At 39.4% G+C, this 16,137-nt stretch overlaps 1 protein-coding gene across 1 annotated transcript in view; it reads left to right on the forward strand.

Moving 5' to 3' along the window:
• LRRC63 (leucine rich repeat containing 63) overlaps nucleotides 1–16,137 on the forward strand; it is a gene marked incomplete at both ends in the record, with an annotated part of 80,261 nt that overhangs the window by 17,182 nt on the left and 46,942 nt on the right. Inside the window, one exon of the mRNA XM_084876184.1 lies at nucleotides 7,370–7,530. Coding sequence (XP_084732310.1) covers nucleotides 7,370–7,530 — 161 coding nt within the window. The remainder of the gene's footprint in view (nucleotides 1–7,369; nucleotides 7,531–16,137) is intronic.

The following is a 16,137-nucleotide window of genomic DNA, read 5'->3' on the forward strand; positions in this document are numbered from 1 at the left end:
AGGACTGGGTTACCAGAGAAATCAAGGAAGAAATTAAAAACATCGGAAAGAAATGAAAATGAAAACTCAACAATCCAAAATCTATGGGACACAGCAAAAGCAGTTTTGAGAGGGAAGTTCACATCCTTACAAGCCCATTGCAAAAAATAAGAAAAAATGGTAACAAATGATCTAACTCTACAACTCAAAGAGTTAGAATAAGAGAAACAAGAAAAGCCCAATGTAAGCAGAAGGAAGGAAATAATAAAAATCAGAGCAGAGATAAATGACATAGAGAGCAAAGAAACAATGCATAAGATCAACAAAATCAAGAGTTGGTTCTTTGAAAGGATAAACAAGATAGATGAACCTCTACCCAGGCTAACCAAGAAACAAAGAGAGAGGACTCAAATAAACAAAATCAGAAACTAAAGAGGTGAAATAACAACAGACCCCTCAGAAATACAAAGGATTGTTACAAAATACTATGAACAACTCTATTCCAACAAACAGAACAACCTGGAGGAAATGGACATATTCCTAGAAAAATACGAACTTCCAAAACTCAATCAGGAAGAATCTAAAAATCTCAATAGACCAGTGTCTTTGGAAGAAATTGAAACAGTCATAAAAAAGATTCCAGCAAACAAAAGCTCAGGGCTAGATGGCTTCACAGGAGAGTTTTACCAAACATTCAAGGAAAAACTAAAACCTATCCTCCTCAGACTATTCCAAAAAATTCAAGAGGAAGGAACACTTCCAAACTCCTTCTATGAAGTCAGCATCACCCTAATACCAAAACCAGATAAAAGCAACTCAATGAAAGACAATTAGAGGCCAATATCCCTCATGAACTTAGATGCCAAAATCCACAACAAAATTCTAGCAAATTGGCTCCAGCAGAGCATCACAAAGATCACACACCATGACCAAGTAGGATTTATTCCAGGAATGCAAGAATGGTACAATATCTGCAAATCAATAAATGTGATACATCATATAACCCAGTTGAAAGATAAAAATCATATAGTCATATCAATTGATGCAGAAAAATCATTTGATAAAATTCAACACCCTTTCCTGATAAAAACTCTCAACAAGGTGGGAGTACAAGGATCATACTTCAACATAATAAAAGCTATATATAATAAACCCACAGTAACATCATACTCAATGGGCAAATCTAAAACTATTCCCTACCCTCCCCACTGTAATTTGACAGTCTGCTTGTTGCTTTACTGTCTCTATATCTATCTTTTGGTTCAACAGTTTATAATGTTATTTATTATCCATAAATGAGTGAGGTCATGTGGTGTTTCTCTTTCATTGACTGGCTTATTTTACTCGGCATGATGTTCTTCAATTCTATCCAGGTTGCTGCAAATGATGAGAATTCCTCTTTTTTATGGCAGCATAGTATTCCATTGTGTAGATATACCATAGTTTTTTTGATCCAATCATCTGCTGACGGGCACCTAGGCTCTTTCCTAATCCTAGCTATTGTAGGTTGTGCTGCTATGAACATAGGGGTGCATATATCCTTTCTGATTGGTGTTTCTAGTTTCTTGGGATATATTCCTAGGAGTGGGATTACTAAGTCAAATGGGAGTTCCATTTTCAGTTTTTTGAGGGAACTCCATACTGTTCTCCACAGTGGTTGCACCAGTCTGCATTCCCACCAGCAGTGCACGAGGGTTCCTTTTGCTCTGCAACCTTGCCAACACTTGTCGTTTGCTGATTTGTTGATGTTGGCCATTCTGACAGGTGTGAGAGGTACTGCATTGTCATTTTGATTTGCATCTCTCCGATAATTAGTGACTTGGAGCATGTTTTCATATGTATCTTAGCTTTCATTCTATCTTCTTTCAAAAAGAATCTATTTAGTTCCATTGTTCACTTTTTTTATTGGATCATTTATTTTCCTTATATTAAGTTGTATGAGTCACCTATAAATGTTGGAGATTAAACCTGTATCAGTGCCGGGACCGGTTTGGCTCAGTGGATAGAGCGTCGGCCTGCGGACTGAAAGGTCCCGGGTTCGATTCCGGGCAAGGGCATGTACCTGGTTGTGGGCACATCCCCAGTAGGGGGTGTGCAAGAGGCAGCTGATCTCTGATTCTCTCTCATCGATGTTTCTAACTCTATCCCTCTCTCTTCCTCTCTGTAAAAAAATCAATAAAATATATTTAAAAAACAAAACAAAAAAACAAAACAAAAAAAAACCTGTATCAGTGATAACATTTGCAAATATGTTCTCCCATAAAGTGGGCTTTCTTGTTGTTTTGTTGATGGTTTCTGTTACTGTAAAAAAGCTTTTTATTTTGATGTAGTCCCATTTGTTTATTTTCTCTTTAGCTTCCATTGCCCTAGGGGCAGTATCAGTGAAGAAGTTCTTTTGGCATATGTCTGAGATTTTGCTGCCTGTGGATGCCTCTATTATTTTTATGGTTACCCGTCTTATGTTTAAGTCCTGTATCCATTTTGAGTTTATTTTTGTGTATGGTGTAAGTTGGTGATCTAGTTTCATTATTTTGCATGTATCTGTCCAATTTTCCCAACACCATTTATTGAAGAGACTGTCTTGACTCCATTGTATATTCGTGCCTCCTTTGTCAAATATTACTTGAGCATAGTAATTTGGGTTGATATCTGGGTTCTCGATTCTATTCCATTGATTTATATGTCTGTTCTTTTGCCAGTACAGGCTGTTTTGAGAACAGTGGCTTTGTAATACAGCTTGAAATCTGGTATTGAGATCCCTCCTACTTTACTCTTCTTTCTCAGGATTGCATACATATAAGCATAACCAATGGACACAGACAGTGACAGGGAAGGATGAGGGCGTGTGCTAGGGGGTGGAAGCAGCTGGGGAGAGGTCAATGGGAGAAAAAAGGAGACTTATGTAATACTTTAAACAACAAAGAATTTAAATAAAAAGAAAAAAGAAAAAATAATACTTTTCATATTTCTGCAACCAATATAAGAGCACTGAAGTATATAAAGCAACTACTGGTAGTAATAGAACTATAAGGAAAAGCTAACAAAAATATAATTATTGTAGGGGGCCTAAGTACCTCATTTACAGCTATACATAGACCATCCAAACAGAAAATCAGTAAAGAAATATCAGTCTTATTTTTTTATTATTAAATTATTATCTGTGTACATATTTTAACATTGTCCCCTCCCTCCCCTACATACCCTCCCTCCCCAGAGTTTTGTATCCATTGGTTGTATTTATTTGCATGTATACAAGTCCTTTGGTTGATCTCTTAAAGATGTATTTACCAATACAACTCATGGTTTTGTGATTAGGGTAATGCCGGCTTCATAGAAAGAGCTTGGAAGTGTGTCTTTCTCTTGAATTTTTTGGAATAGTATAAGGACAGGTTTTAGTTCTTTGAATGTTTGGTACAACTCCCCTGAAGCCATCTGGCCTGGGCTTTTGTTTGCTAGATGCTTTTTGATGACTGCTTCAATTTCCTCCTTAGTTATTGGACTGTTGAAGTTTTTTTTATTCTTCTTGACTGAGTGTTGGAAGGTTGTATTTTTCTAGGAATATGTCCATTTCCTATAGGTTGTTTAGTTTGTTGAACTAGAGATGTTCATAGATTTTTTAAATTTATTTTTATTTTATTTTTTTTAATTATTTTTTTTATTTTTATTTATTTATTTATTTATTTATTTATTTATTTTACAATCCTTTGCATTTCTGTGGGTTCTGTTGTTATTTCTTCTCTTTCATTTCTGATTTTCTGATTTTGTTTATTTGGGTTCTCTCTCTTTGCTTCTTTGTGAGCCTGGTTCACTAATCTTGTTTATCCTTTCAAATAACCAGGTCTTGGTTACATTGATCTTTTGTATTGTTATTGTTTTGTTTTGTTTTTTGTCTCCATTTATTTATGCTCTGATTTTTATCATCTCATTCCTTTTGCTCACTCTGGGCTTTTCTTGGTACTGTCTCTCTAATTCTTTAAGTTATAGAGTTAGATAATTTATTACCAGTTTTCCTTTTTTTTTTTTTTTTTGAGGTAGGCCTGTAATGCTATGAACTTCCCTCTCAGGATTGCTTTCACTGTGTCCCATAGGTTTTCAATTGTTGTGTTTTCATTGTCATTCATTTCCAAAATGTTTTAAATTCCTTCTTTGATCTTTTTGGTAACCCAATCATTATTTAATCGCATGCTATTCAACCTCCAAGTATTTGAATTTTTAAATTGTTTTTATTATAGTTGATTTTTAATATTATGCCATTGTGATCTGAGAAGATACTTGATATGATTTCAATCTTTTTGAATTTGGGGAGACTTTGCCTGTGACCCAATATGTGGTCTATCTTATTAAATTTTCCATGTTCACTTGAGGATAATGTATATTCTGTAGCTTTGGGGTGAAATGTTCTGAAGATGTCCATTAAGTCCATCTGATCTAGTGAGTAATTTAAGATTGCTCTTTCTTTGCTGATTTTTTGTCTAGAGGATTTATCCAGTGATCTCAGTGGTGTATTAAAGGCCACTTCTATAATTATATTGCTGTAAATATCTCCCTTGATATCTTCCAGAAGGTTTTATTTTTATGTATTTGGGTGCTCCTGCATTGGGTGCATATATGTTTACCATAGTTATATGCTCTTGTTGTATCAACCCGTTTAGTATTATGAAGTGGCTTTCCTTATCTCTTCTCATAATCTTCACTTTAAGGTCTGTTTTGTCAGATATAAGTATTGCTACCCAGCTTCCCCCGCCTCCCCCCTCCTCCCCCCCCCTCCACCATTTGCCTGTAAGATATCTTTCCATCTCTTTATTTTTAGTCTGTGTGAGTCTCTTGTTCTGAAGTGGGACTCTTTAGACAGGAAATATATGGGTCATGTTTTCTTATCCATTCATCCACTGGCTGTCTTTCAATTGGAGCATTTAATTCATTTACATTTAAAGTTACTATTGGTAGGTACTTGTTTGTAACCATTTTTATTTTTTTGTGCCTGTGTTTCTTCTTCTCCCACCCCCTTTTTATTCTTCTTTTTAAAACAGTCACTTTAGCATTTCTTGCCTTGGTAGTGATAAACTCCCTTAGCCTTTCTTTGTCTGTGAAAGGGGAAAAGATAAAGGGGAAAAGACATCAAGAAGATTTTGAATGATAGTCTTGCTGGATAGAATATTCTTGGGTTCAATACCTTGCTTTGCATCACTTTATATACTTCCTTCCATTCCTTTATGGCCTGATGTGTTTCTGTTGAGAAATCATTTAATAATCTAATACAGGGGTCCTCAAACTTTTTAAAGTGGGGGCCAGATCACAGTCCCTCAGAGAGCTGGAGGGCCAGACTATATGAACTACTAATTCCTACTGTAACACCTTGGCTGCGCTCACTGCCCACAAAACCTGGCGGGCAGGATCAGACTCCCCTGGGGGCTGGATGTGGCCTGCGGGCCGTAGTTTGAAGACCCCTGAATAGGAGGTCACTTTTAGGTAACTTTCTGTCTCTCTCTTCCAGCTTTTAAGATTGTCTCTTTGTCATTAACGTTTGCCATTGTAAGTATCATGTGTCTTAGTGTGGGTTTTTTGGGTTTTCTTAATGTGACTCTCTGTGCTTGTGTGACCTTTTTCTTCTCCAAGTCAGGGAAGTTTTCTGACATTATTTCTTCGAATTGATTTTCTAGCCCTTGCTCTTCTCTTGTGGTGCTGGCACCCCTATAATATGTATGTTGCTTCATTTAATGTTGTTTCAAAGCTCCCTCAGTCTCTCCTCCTGTCTTTTGATTCATTTCTCCAATTGAAGTTCAGATTAAGTGTATTCTGCTTCCCTATCTTCTAAATCACTAATTCAGTCCTCTGCTTCTCCTAGTCTACTGTTGAAAGCTTCCACAGTGTTTTTTTTTTTTTATTGTAGCTATATCACTCTTTCTTTCCTCTTGGTTCTTGCATAGATTGTTGATTTTCTCATCCATCTGGTTTATGAATTGTATGACCCTTATTCGGAATTCTTTTTTTTTTCTGACATATTTCATACCTCTGTTTCATTTAGTTCATTTTCTGGCAATTTCTCCTTTCCTTTCCTTTGGGGGTTGTTCTGTCTCCCCATTTTTGCTTTCATTGAAGGATCTAGGTGTAGAGTCACACAGGGCCTGTGGCTTCAGTGGTAGGTTTGGTGGTGAGTGGCGTGGTTGCACATCAGGTGGTTGCAGTGGCTGTTCCTCACACAGCTTTTCATACTGTGGGTGAAGATGAGGCTGTGCTCCCAGTTAAAGCAGCTCTCCTCTTCAAGATGGCATGGCCTCTACAGCAGAGCTGGCCTCCCTAGGAGTGATTAGAGTGATAGCAGAGGCTTCCCGACTAGGTGAGACCAATCCACCAGCCCCTGAATGTCCTGAGGGATCTAACTGTCACATACACACACACACACACACACATACACACACACACACACACACATACACCATATCCACACACTCCCCTTTCACTCACTCACTCACTCACTCACTCACTCACACTTTCTTCTTCATTGCCATCCTCCTGGCCACCATCTTCCAATATCTGTTATTTCTTCTTGATGTCTTTTCCCCTTTATCATTAGAAAATGTCCATTTGTTGTCTCATATTAACTTTTTATCTTTAAATGTATTTTGTCAGATTTAAGTATCGCTACACCTGCTTTTCGCTAGAAGCCATTTTATTGGAGTATCATTTTCTATTCTTTCACTTTGTTCTATGTTTGTCTTTGTAGCTGAGATGTGTCTCATGAAGGCAGCATATATAGCTGAGTTTTGTTTTTTATTCAGCCCACTACTCTGTGCCTTTTAACTGGTAAGTTAAGTTCTTAGAGGGTGATTACTGATATATGAAGATTTTAATTTTGTTTTCTGGTATTGCTGTATCTCCATTGTTTTTTTGTTTTTAATATATTTTATTGATTTTTTTATAGAGAGGAAGAGAGAGGGATAGAGAGTTAGAAGCATCGATGCGAGAGAATCATTGATCAGCTGCTTCCTGCACACCCCCTACTGGGGAATGTGCCCGCAACCAAGGTGCACACCCTTGACCGGAATCGAACCTGGGACCTTTCAGCCCGCAGGCAGACACTCTCTCCACTGAGCCAAACTGGTCTTGGCCTCCATTATTTCTTTTTCCCTTGTGTTTCTTTTTGTTTGCTATAGTTTGATGGTCTTTTAGGATGTTTTCCTTCATTTCATGTTTTGTTGTTAGGTATTTGAGTTCTGGACTTTTTTTTTGTGGTTATCATTAAGTTTATGCAAAAGAAATTTTCATATATGCAATAATGCTCTTTCTTTTTCCTGAGTCCATCTTATCTTTATTCACCAGTGTAAGTTCTTTCAAATTTCACTCTAAGTGATAATACATTTGTTTCATTTATTTATTTTTTTTTATTTAGGTATTATTAAACCTAGAAAACGAGATGAGGCAGATGCAAATGTTGTTCGTGGTGAAGGTTTTAAGACTGTTTTAGCAACAAAATATGAAACAATAGCAGCAATGACCAACCTGGCTATAGTAAACTGTCAAATATATGGAAGAAATGCACTTAATCTTAAGGTATGCTAGATATTTTTAATGGCATGTTTTGTTGTATTATCAATTATTTTTGCTGTAGGTTTCCTAACTTAAGTTAATATTAAAGGAATCTTTCTTATTGCAATAGAGACTTCCCCAGGAACACATTAAAATTGCATCTCTAAACATATCTGTCCTAGTTTGCATTCATTCCAGTTTTTAAAAATGCTTATGTTCAAAGCAATTATAAGGCTTTTTTAATTACTTACATGATTAACATAGTGGGATTCAGAATGATCATTAATTTATCAACAGTTTTTGGCCTTTGTGCCAATTCTAACACTAAGTTAGCTTTTTATTGAACATAAGCCCAGTATACAATGAACTAGATGCCTGATGCATGAAAATTTGTGCACTCCTGGTGGGGAGGGGGAGGTCCCTCAGCCCAGGCTGCACCTTCTTCAGTCCAGGAGCCCTCAGTTGATGGGGAGCAGGCCTGAGTCACAGACTGGCCTCTCTCTGCAGGAGGCAACTGGTGGGCCAATCAGGGGATAGTGAGTGGCCAGACCCACCCCCTACAATTGCCCCTCTGCCACCGCTGCTCACCGCTGCCCATCGATCACCATCCCCACCCTCTGCCCATTGGCATGTGCCTTGGCTGGCCTGGCACCACCTGCTTACCAGCCCCGCCCTGAAATGACCAGTTGTTCTGTTGATCAGTCAGCTTGCATATTCCACTTTTATTATATAGGATAACTGTAATAATAGTTACCATTTATTAAGCACCCCCTATGTGCAAAGCAAATGTTAGTTTTCAAATGTATAATTCAGCAAAAAACAACCAACTTATAATTTAGCACAGTAGGTATTATAATCTTCATTTTACAGATAAGAGCACTGAATTTCAATGAAAGTAAATTGCAGATCGCAAAGCAAGCAAGTGGCAGAACTTGCATTTGAACCTAAAACTCTTTGACTTCAAAATCTAATTTTATATTAAAACTAGAGGCCCGGTGCACGAAAGTCATGTATGGGGCTGGGGGCAGGGTGAGTCCCTCAGCTCAGTCTACACCTGCTCCAATCTGGGACCCCTCAAGGGATGTCTGACTGCTGGTTTAGGCCCAATCCCACCGGGCAGTTGGACATCCCTCTCACAATCCAGGACTGCTGGCTCCCAACTGCTCGCCTGCCTGCCTTCCTGATTGCCCCTAACCGCTTCTGCCTGCCAGCCTGATCACCCCCTAACCACTCCCCTGCCAGCCTGTTTGATGTCTAACTGCTCCCCTGCCAGCCTGTTTGCCCCCAACTTCCCTCCTCTGCTGGCCTGGTCACTCCTAACTGCCCTCCCCTGCAGGGTTGATCGCCTTCAACTGCCCTCCCTTGCATGCCTGGTGCCTCCCAAATGCCCTCCCCTGCTGGCCATCTTGTGGTGGCCATCTTGTGTCCACATGGGGGCAGCCATCTTTGATCTCATGGGAGCAGCTATTGTGTGTTGGAGTGATGGTCAATCTGCATATTACTCTTTTATTAGGTAGGTTAGAGGCCTGGTGAATAGGTGGGAGCCAGCTGGTTTTCCCTGAAGGGCATCCTGGATCAGGGTGGGGGATCCCTAGTGGCATGGGGTGGCCTGAGTGAGTAGCCTGTGGTGTTTTGCAGGCCAGCCATGGCCCCTGTCCACCCAAGTGGAAGCCCTGGTATCTGGGATTTATTTACCTTCTACAATTGAGACTTTGTAGCCTGGAGTGAAGCCAAACCTCCTGCTCGCTCTGTGGCCAGCAACCATTTCTCTTTGGATTTGTTTATCTTCTATAATTGAAACTTTGTAGCCTTGAGTGGAGGCTTAGGCAGGATAGGGCAGGCAGAAAGCTTGACTTCCTCTGTTGCCTGGGAAACACAAGCCTCCCTCCTGCTCTCTGTGGCTGTAGCCATCTTGGTTGGGTTTATTTGCATACTCACTCTGATTGGCTGGTGGGCGTGGCTTGTGGGTATAGCAGAGTGGTGGTTAATTTGCATATTACTCTTTTTTTATTTTATTTATTTATTTAAATTTTTTTTAAAATAAATTTTCATTGTTCATATTATTACAAGTGTTCCTTTCCCCCCCCCTTCCCACCCCACCCTCTGCCCTTTCCCCACTCCCCATTGTCCTCATCCATAGGTGCACAGTCTATGTTCAGTCTCTTCCCACATTCCCCTCTCCCCTTTTCCCCAAGAATCATTAGTTCACTCCCCTTCCATACCTCTGATTCTATTATATTCAACAGTTAATATTGTTCATCAGATTTTTTTTTTTAATTTCCTTGGTTTTTAGATTCCCTTGTTGATAGTTACGTATTTGTTGTTCATAATTTTTATCTTTATTTACTTTCTCTTCTGAAAGAACCCCCTTCAGCAATTCATATAATTCTGGTTTGGTGGTGATGAACTCCTTTAGCTTTATTTTATTAGTGAAGCTCTTTATCTGACCTTCGATTCTGAGTGATAGCTTTGCTGGATAGAGTATTTTTGGCTGTAGGTTCTTGCTATTCATCACCTTGAATATTTCTTGCCATTCCCGTCTGGCCTGCATGGTTTCTGTTGAGAAATCAGCTGACAATCGTCTAGGTGCTCCTTTATAGGTAACCACCTGCTTAGCTCTTGCTGCTTTTAATATTCTCTCTTTGTCCTTTGCTCTTGGAATCTTAATTATGATTTGTATTGGTGTGGTCCTCTTTGGATTCCTCTTATTTGGAGTTCTGTGTGCTTCCTGGACTTGTAAGTCCAATTCTTTCCCCAGGTGGGGGAAGTTTTCTGTCACTATTTCTTTCAGTATGTTTTCGATATCTTGCTCTCTCTCATCTTCTGGGACCCCCATGATTCTGATGTTGGATCGTTTGAAGTTGTCCCAGAGGTTTCTTACATTATCTTCAATTTTCTGGATTCTCTTGCCTTCTAGCTTCTGCAGAGGAGTGTCTTCTGGCTCTTTATGTTCCAAATCTTTGACTTGATTCTTGCGATCTTCCTTTCTGTTTTTAGGACTCTGTATAATATTTTTTATTTCAGACAATGTATTCTTTATTTCTTGTTGATCCCTTATCATTTCTTGTTGAGTCCTTTTCATATCCTCATAGGTCTCATTTATTTTATCGGCCTTTTCTAGGAGTCTCTTGAAAAACCTTATAAGTGTGGTTTTGAACTCTATATCCAGTAGCTTTTTGTCCTCCATTTCTTTCGTTTGTGATCTATTTGGTTTAGGCATTTTCGCAGGCAGCTTTCCTGATGGGGCGGGGTTTAAGGGTGGAGCCTACAGCCTTGGCTTCCGTCAGCCCCGCCCTATGCGACTCCTGAGACTCAGGGTCCTTCAGTACTTGTTGCAAGCACCTCTGAGAGAAAGGTGCCCTCGATTTTCGCCTGCTACCAAACAGTGTAAGCTCTCCCGCAATGGGCCCGAAACTGGGGTTCAGTTCAGTTGGAAGTGGAGTTGGAGATGGCATTCAGAGCAGTCTGGAGCCTGTCTCCTTCCCGCCAGGGCAGTCCTACGGCACAGCCGGCCGGCCCTTCTCTGCGAGCTGTGTGCGCGCCTCTGGGACCTCCTTTCGCCGCTTCCCCGGGTTCCGCCTTACAGCCCAGCTCCCTCTGGATGAGCCTGAGTCCCCGGGGTCTGGCCTAGAACGGGGGTTCAGAGCAGTTGGGGGCCCAGCACAGTCAGAGTGTTTATCTCCTTCCCGCTAGGGAACGCCAGCCAGGCACTCGGCCTCCCTCCTCTCCGGCTCCGTCCTCTCCGCGCGCGCCGCGTGTCTCCGTACCTTGGGCTTTTACAGCTCCTCCGCGCTTCCTTCTGGTTTTCTCCTTGCTTCTCGTTGTAGAATTTCCAGTCAGTTGACTTTCCTGTAGTTCTGGGTAATGTCCATTTTATATTTTAGTTGTATTTTATTGAAATTGTTGCGTGCGGCTGCGGCTAGGTGCCTACCCGAGCAGCCATCTTGGATTCTCCTGCATATTACTCTTTTATAGGTGGGATATATTTTGAAATATGTTCATTAAAAATTGAAAAAGTAGGAAATGTTACAGAAAGAGTTTCTTTGGGAAATTAAGACATTAAAAAATGTTTATGAGCCTGGCTGGTGTGGCTCACTTGACTTCTTTTGCTATCATCCAATCACCCATGTGTGCTTTCTCCTTTCCTTGGTATCTGAGATGCTCTTCTATGTTGACACCCTCCTCATTATTTGGGTTCTGTCATCCTGTACTGAAATTTTATGATGTGTAGAATTCCTCCCTACCCTACTCAGGTTATGATGAATTATGTTGGAGTAATCCTTTCCTGCCCACTTAGATGTCTTTTGTTTTGGCTAATTTTAATATTTCTTTTTTTGTCATTGAATTTAAGCAGTCTTACTATGAGGTGCCTAGGTGTAATTTGTTAAAATACTTATCTTTCTATAGTTCATAGCACTTTTTAAATGTATGGCTTTATATTGCTTGTCATTTCTGGCAAAACTTTCTTCAAATATTGCCCCTGGCTCACTCTTTATGTCCTCCTCTTATTGGAATTTAGACACATGTTTCTGAGGCCTTTTCATCCTGTTCTTACTCTCTTTCCTGTATTTTCCTTTTACTCTCTGTGCTTTAGTCTGAGTTTTTTTTATTACTTAAATTATAATTCAATTTTATTCTCTTCTCAGCTAAATCCTTGATTTTTGTTATTTTATCATCTAAATATTTTGTCATTAAAATTTTTATTTTATTATCTAATTTCTTGAACCTATTAATCAATTATTTTATTTTTTAAAGATTTTTAAAGTTGATTTTTAGAAAGAGAGGGAGGGAGAGGGAGAAGGGGAGAGAGAGAGGGAGAGGGGGAGAGAGAGAAAGAGAAACATCCATGGGAGAGCAAAACCTCAATGGGCTGCTCCCTTCATGTCCCCCACAGGGAATGGAGCCCACAACCCAGCATGTGCCCCAATCAGGAATCAAACCAGCAACCTTCACAGGAGATGCCCAACCAACTGAGCCACACTGCCCATGGCACAGTTATATTTAATACATTGGATATATCCAATATGTGGATTCTCTGTGGGCCTGTTTCTATGATGTATCATTTATCTTGATTTTTGTCCAATTATTATCTTTTTGCATGTCGTTTTATTCTTGACTAGAGGCCCAGTGCACAAGGTATCACTCAGCCCAGCCTGTGCCCTCTTGCAATCCAGGACCCCTGAGGTAGGGTCCCTAGGCCTGGCCGGCGATCAGAGTCTATCAGGAATTTCCTTCCCCTTACTGCCAGCAGCTGGCCCTGCTCCCTCTACTGCCACTGCTTGCACTGAACCCTCAGCAGGTGACAGGCATGAGGTGAGATCGCTTGGCTAGCCTGAGCCTCTCTGTGGGGCATTGCCTGCCGCAAAGCCTGGGCCTCCCTCTTTGGGGTGATCCATTGCAGAGCCCCCTTCCCTCATCGATCACCCCACACAGGGTGGTCTGAGCCTCACTCTGCAGGGTGATCACTGGGTGATGGCAAGGCCCCCCAACCAATTGCATTGTACCCATCTGGCTGGCCTGGCACGAGTGCATGTCATAGCGTGGTCATCCAGAAGGTCGTCCAGATGGTCGTTCTGCTATTTGGTCATTCGGTCAATCTGTGTGTTATGCTTTTATTATAGACTGCTTGGTAAATATTGCTTAGAGGAAGTTCGAGGACCTAGATGATGTTTTCTTCTTTCAGAGAATTTTTATTATTGCTTCTGGCAGGCAGAGGAGCAAGGGAATATTCACTTTAATTCAGTTAGACAGTAAACTGGTTTTATTCTGGGCTCTACCCTTTGTAGAGGTTTCTGTAACCCCTTCTCTCAGGGCTGTAGCCTTTCAGCCATCTTATACCACCTGTGCCTCTCTTCCTTGCTATGTCCTGAGTTCCATGTTTTGTCTCCCTCATCCAATTAGACTGGCTATAGTTCTCTTCAGCTTCTTGATAACAATTTTGGTTTAGGCAAATGACTTTTTGAGAAAAATAGTTTTGAGTGTTGTATTTATCACTCTGAGATTTTCTACTTTCTGGAGTTTTAGCTTATAAGTTTTAGTTACCTTGGTGATTCCTTAAGTCTTTGTTGTGCTACATTTGTTTTTTGTTTTTGTTTTAGTAGAAGAATTAATTTGAAAAAAGGCCAGTAGTAGAAGTGAAAAATCATTTTATCTAGTTTTGAAGTGAATTCCTTTCATCAAAATTATCAAGCTTTTTCTGTAAAGGGCTAGATGGAAAAGTTGGAGGCTTTGAGGGCTACATCGTCTCTGTCACAACTACTCAACTGTGTTGTGTTGTAAAAAACTGTTCATATACAATAGTTAAACTTGTGCACATGCTGTCTTCCAATAAAAATTTGTCAAAACAAAACAAAAAACAGATAGCCAACTGAATTTTGCTACTCCCCTTTTAAATAGAATACATCTTTTAAAAAGTTGGTTGTATCTAGTCAAGAAAAAATACTTCCACAGCCATTAATATTATTTTTTAAAAAATATTGGACTCCAGAGTAGGATCCTGAGCTCTGTACAGAGATAGAAAAAAAATTAAAAGTCATAATTTCTGGAGCTTATTAAAAAAAAAACACAGATTTTATATAAACAAAAATTTACACAAATCAAATGTGCTGGTCAATATGATATAGACTAAGTGCATAAATGCTTAAAAGTTACCAGAGCAATTAAAAAATTGAGAAAGCCTTCATATTATTACTTAGTTTTTTACATTCATTTCATAACACCACAGCATTGAAGTTCAAAAACAAATAAAGCTCTTTCAATTTCTCCATCTTTCACCTCTAGTCTTATTACCTTTCCTCAGGATTTGGGCAAAAATGAATGGGATTTGAACCTGAAGATGCCCACTCAGTAGTCAGCATGACAGGATGAGGGTCCTGCCTCCTGGCTAACCCAGCTCTGTCACAAACCCCCACTCTATTAATAAATCACTGTGATATGCACTACTTCTTTGCACACAAAAAGTGAATTGATCTATCACTTAAACCTACAATCTTGCCTATTACCAATTAAACCAAACTTTAATCTTCAGAAGATTTGAAGTTGAAGATTATAGTGCCTTTTTTTTTTTTTTTTTTTTTTTGTATTTTGTTTTCAGGACATAAACCCTGACTTCCACCTTAGCCTCTTTTCTGGCCTTCTCATTTTGAAACCACCATTTGAAGTCCCCTAATGAACCAGGCTGTTTCTCACTCCATATGTACCTCTTTTTTTCTTTTGGGAAGTTTGCCCTTATAGAAAAATTAAAATCTTGATCATAAAAGTTAGTTCTATTATAATATTTCCAATTCCTTAGTAACCACTATATTTTACCATTTTTAAAGTATACATTGAGAAAGCTTCACATTATTATTTAGTTCTTCATATCCCTTCCATAATAACCACAGCAAACAGATTTTATGATGGAATAGTAAAAGAGAGATCTAGGGCACCTGGTGTAGGCAGGCCTAATGTTATATCCACAGTCCTAGACATTCACTCATTCAGCCAATATTTTTTAAGAACCCACTTTGTACCAGGGTAAACTATGTATCTCACTATGTATTAATGTACAAAACAAATAAAAATGCCTATTTCATGGAGCTTATACTTTAGTGGGGTGAAATTATATAGTACATATAGTTATACATAGCCTATTCTGTGGTGAGAAGAGCTATGAAAAGATAAAGCAAGTAGATGGTCAGGGAGAGGTTGCTATTTATGATGGGCTGGTCAGAAAAGCCCTCTTTGTTCAAAAGATTTATGAGTATACAGCTGACTATAAGCAAACTGCTGACTGAGGTGAGAAGATAATTCTTGGGAATAGACAGGGGCAAATTATCCATGCAGACGGAAATGTAAAGGCTTTAGTTATGTGCACACACTAAGTTGAACAGTTAGAAACTGTAACAGACACATTTCTGCTACATAATTTAGTATACCACCAATTCTGCCAAGAAGAGAAAAAATGTTTAATACCAGAAAGAAATAACAACTACTTTTATCAACTACCAACATGTAGAAATTTACAAATATTAATATTTTACTAAAGTCTCAGTCTTGTACTGTCAATTCCAAGATTTTTTTAGTCATGAACCTTTCATTCTTACATAGTATTTGCCATAGCCTAATGATTGGCAACAATACCCCATTCACTGCAAGCTTAGGTGTTTGATCATCACTAAGGTTCATTGGTGCATTCAGTTGGTCACTACCGATTCTATGATAACCTAAGAAACAAATTTAATGCTTCAACTTTCCTGAAGCATTAAACTTACTGGAGGCACCAGTCATGCTTTAGTCAGTTCAGGTTGTTATGATAAATACCATAGATTGTGTGGCTTAAACAACATTTACTGGTTATAGTTATCATGGTGAGAAAGTTTAATATTGAGACCAGCTGATTTTGTTCCTAGTGAGAGCCCTCTTGTTCACAGCTGTCTTCTTGCTGTACGGCAGGGAGGAGGGAGAGGTGGGGATAGGAAGGGAGAGGAAGAGGGTCCCCTCCTATTCTTATAGGGGCTCTACCCTTCCTCAGGGCTCCACCATTAAGACCTCCTCTAACCCTATTTCCTGAAGGCCTCTCTACAAAACATCACAGTGGGAATCAGTGTTTCAACATATGAATTTGGGGGGGACACAAACATTTAGTCCATA

The sequence above is a fragment of the Pipistrellus hanaki genome, assembly GCF_964339955.1.
Source record: "Pipistrellus hanaki genome assembly, chromosome: 3".
Taxonomy (NCBI): Eukaryota; Metazoa; Chordata; class Mammalia; order Chiroptera; family Vespertilionidae; genus Pipistrellus; species Pipistrellus hanaki.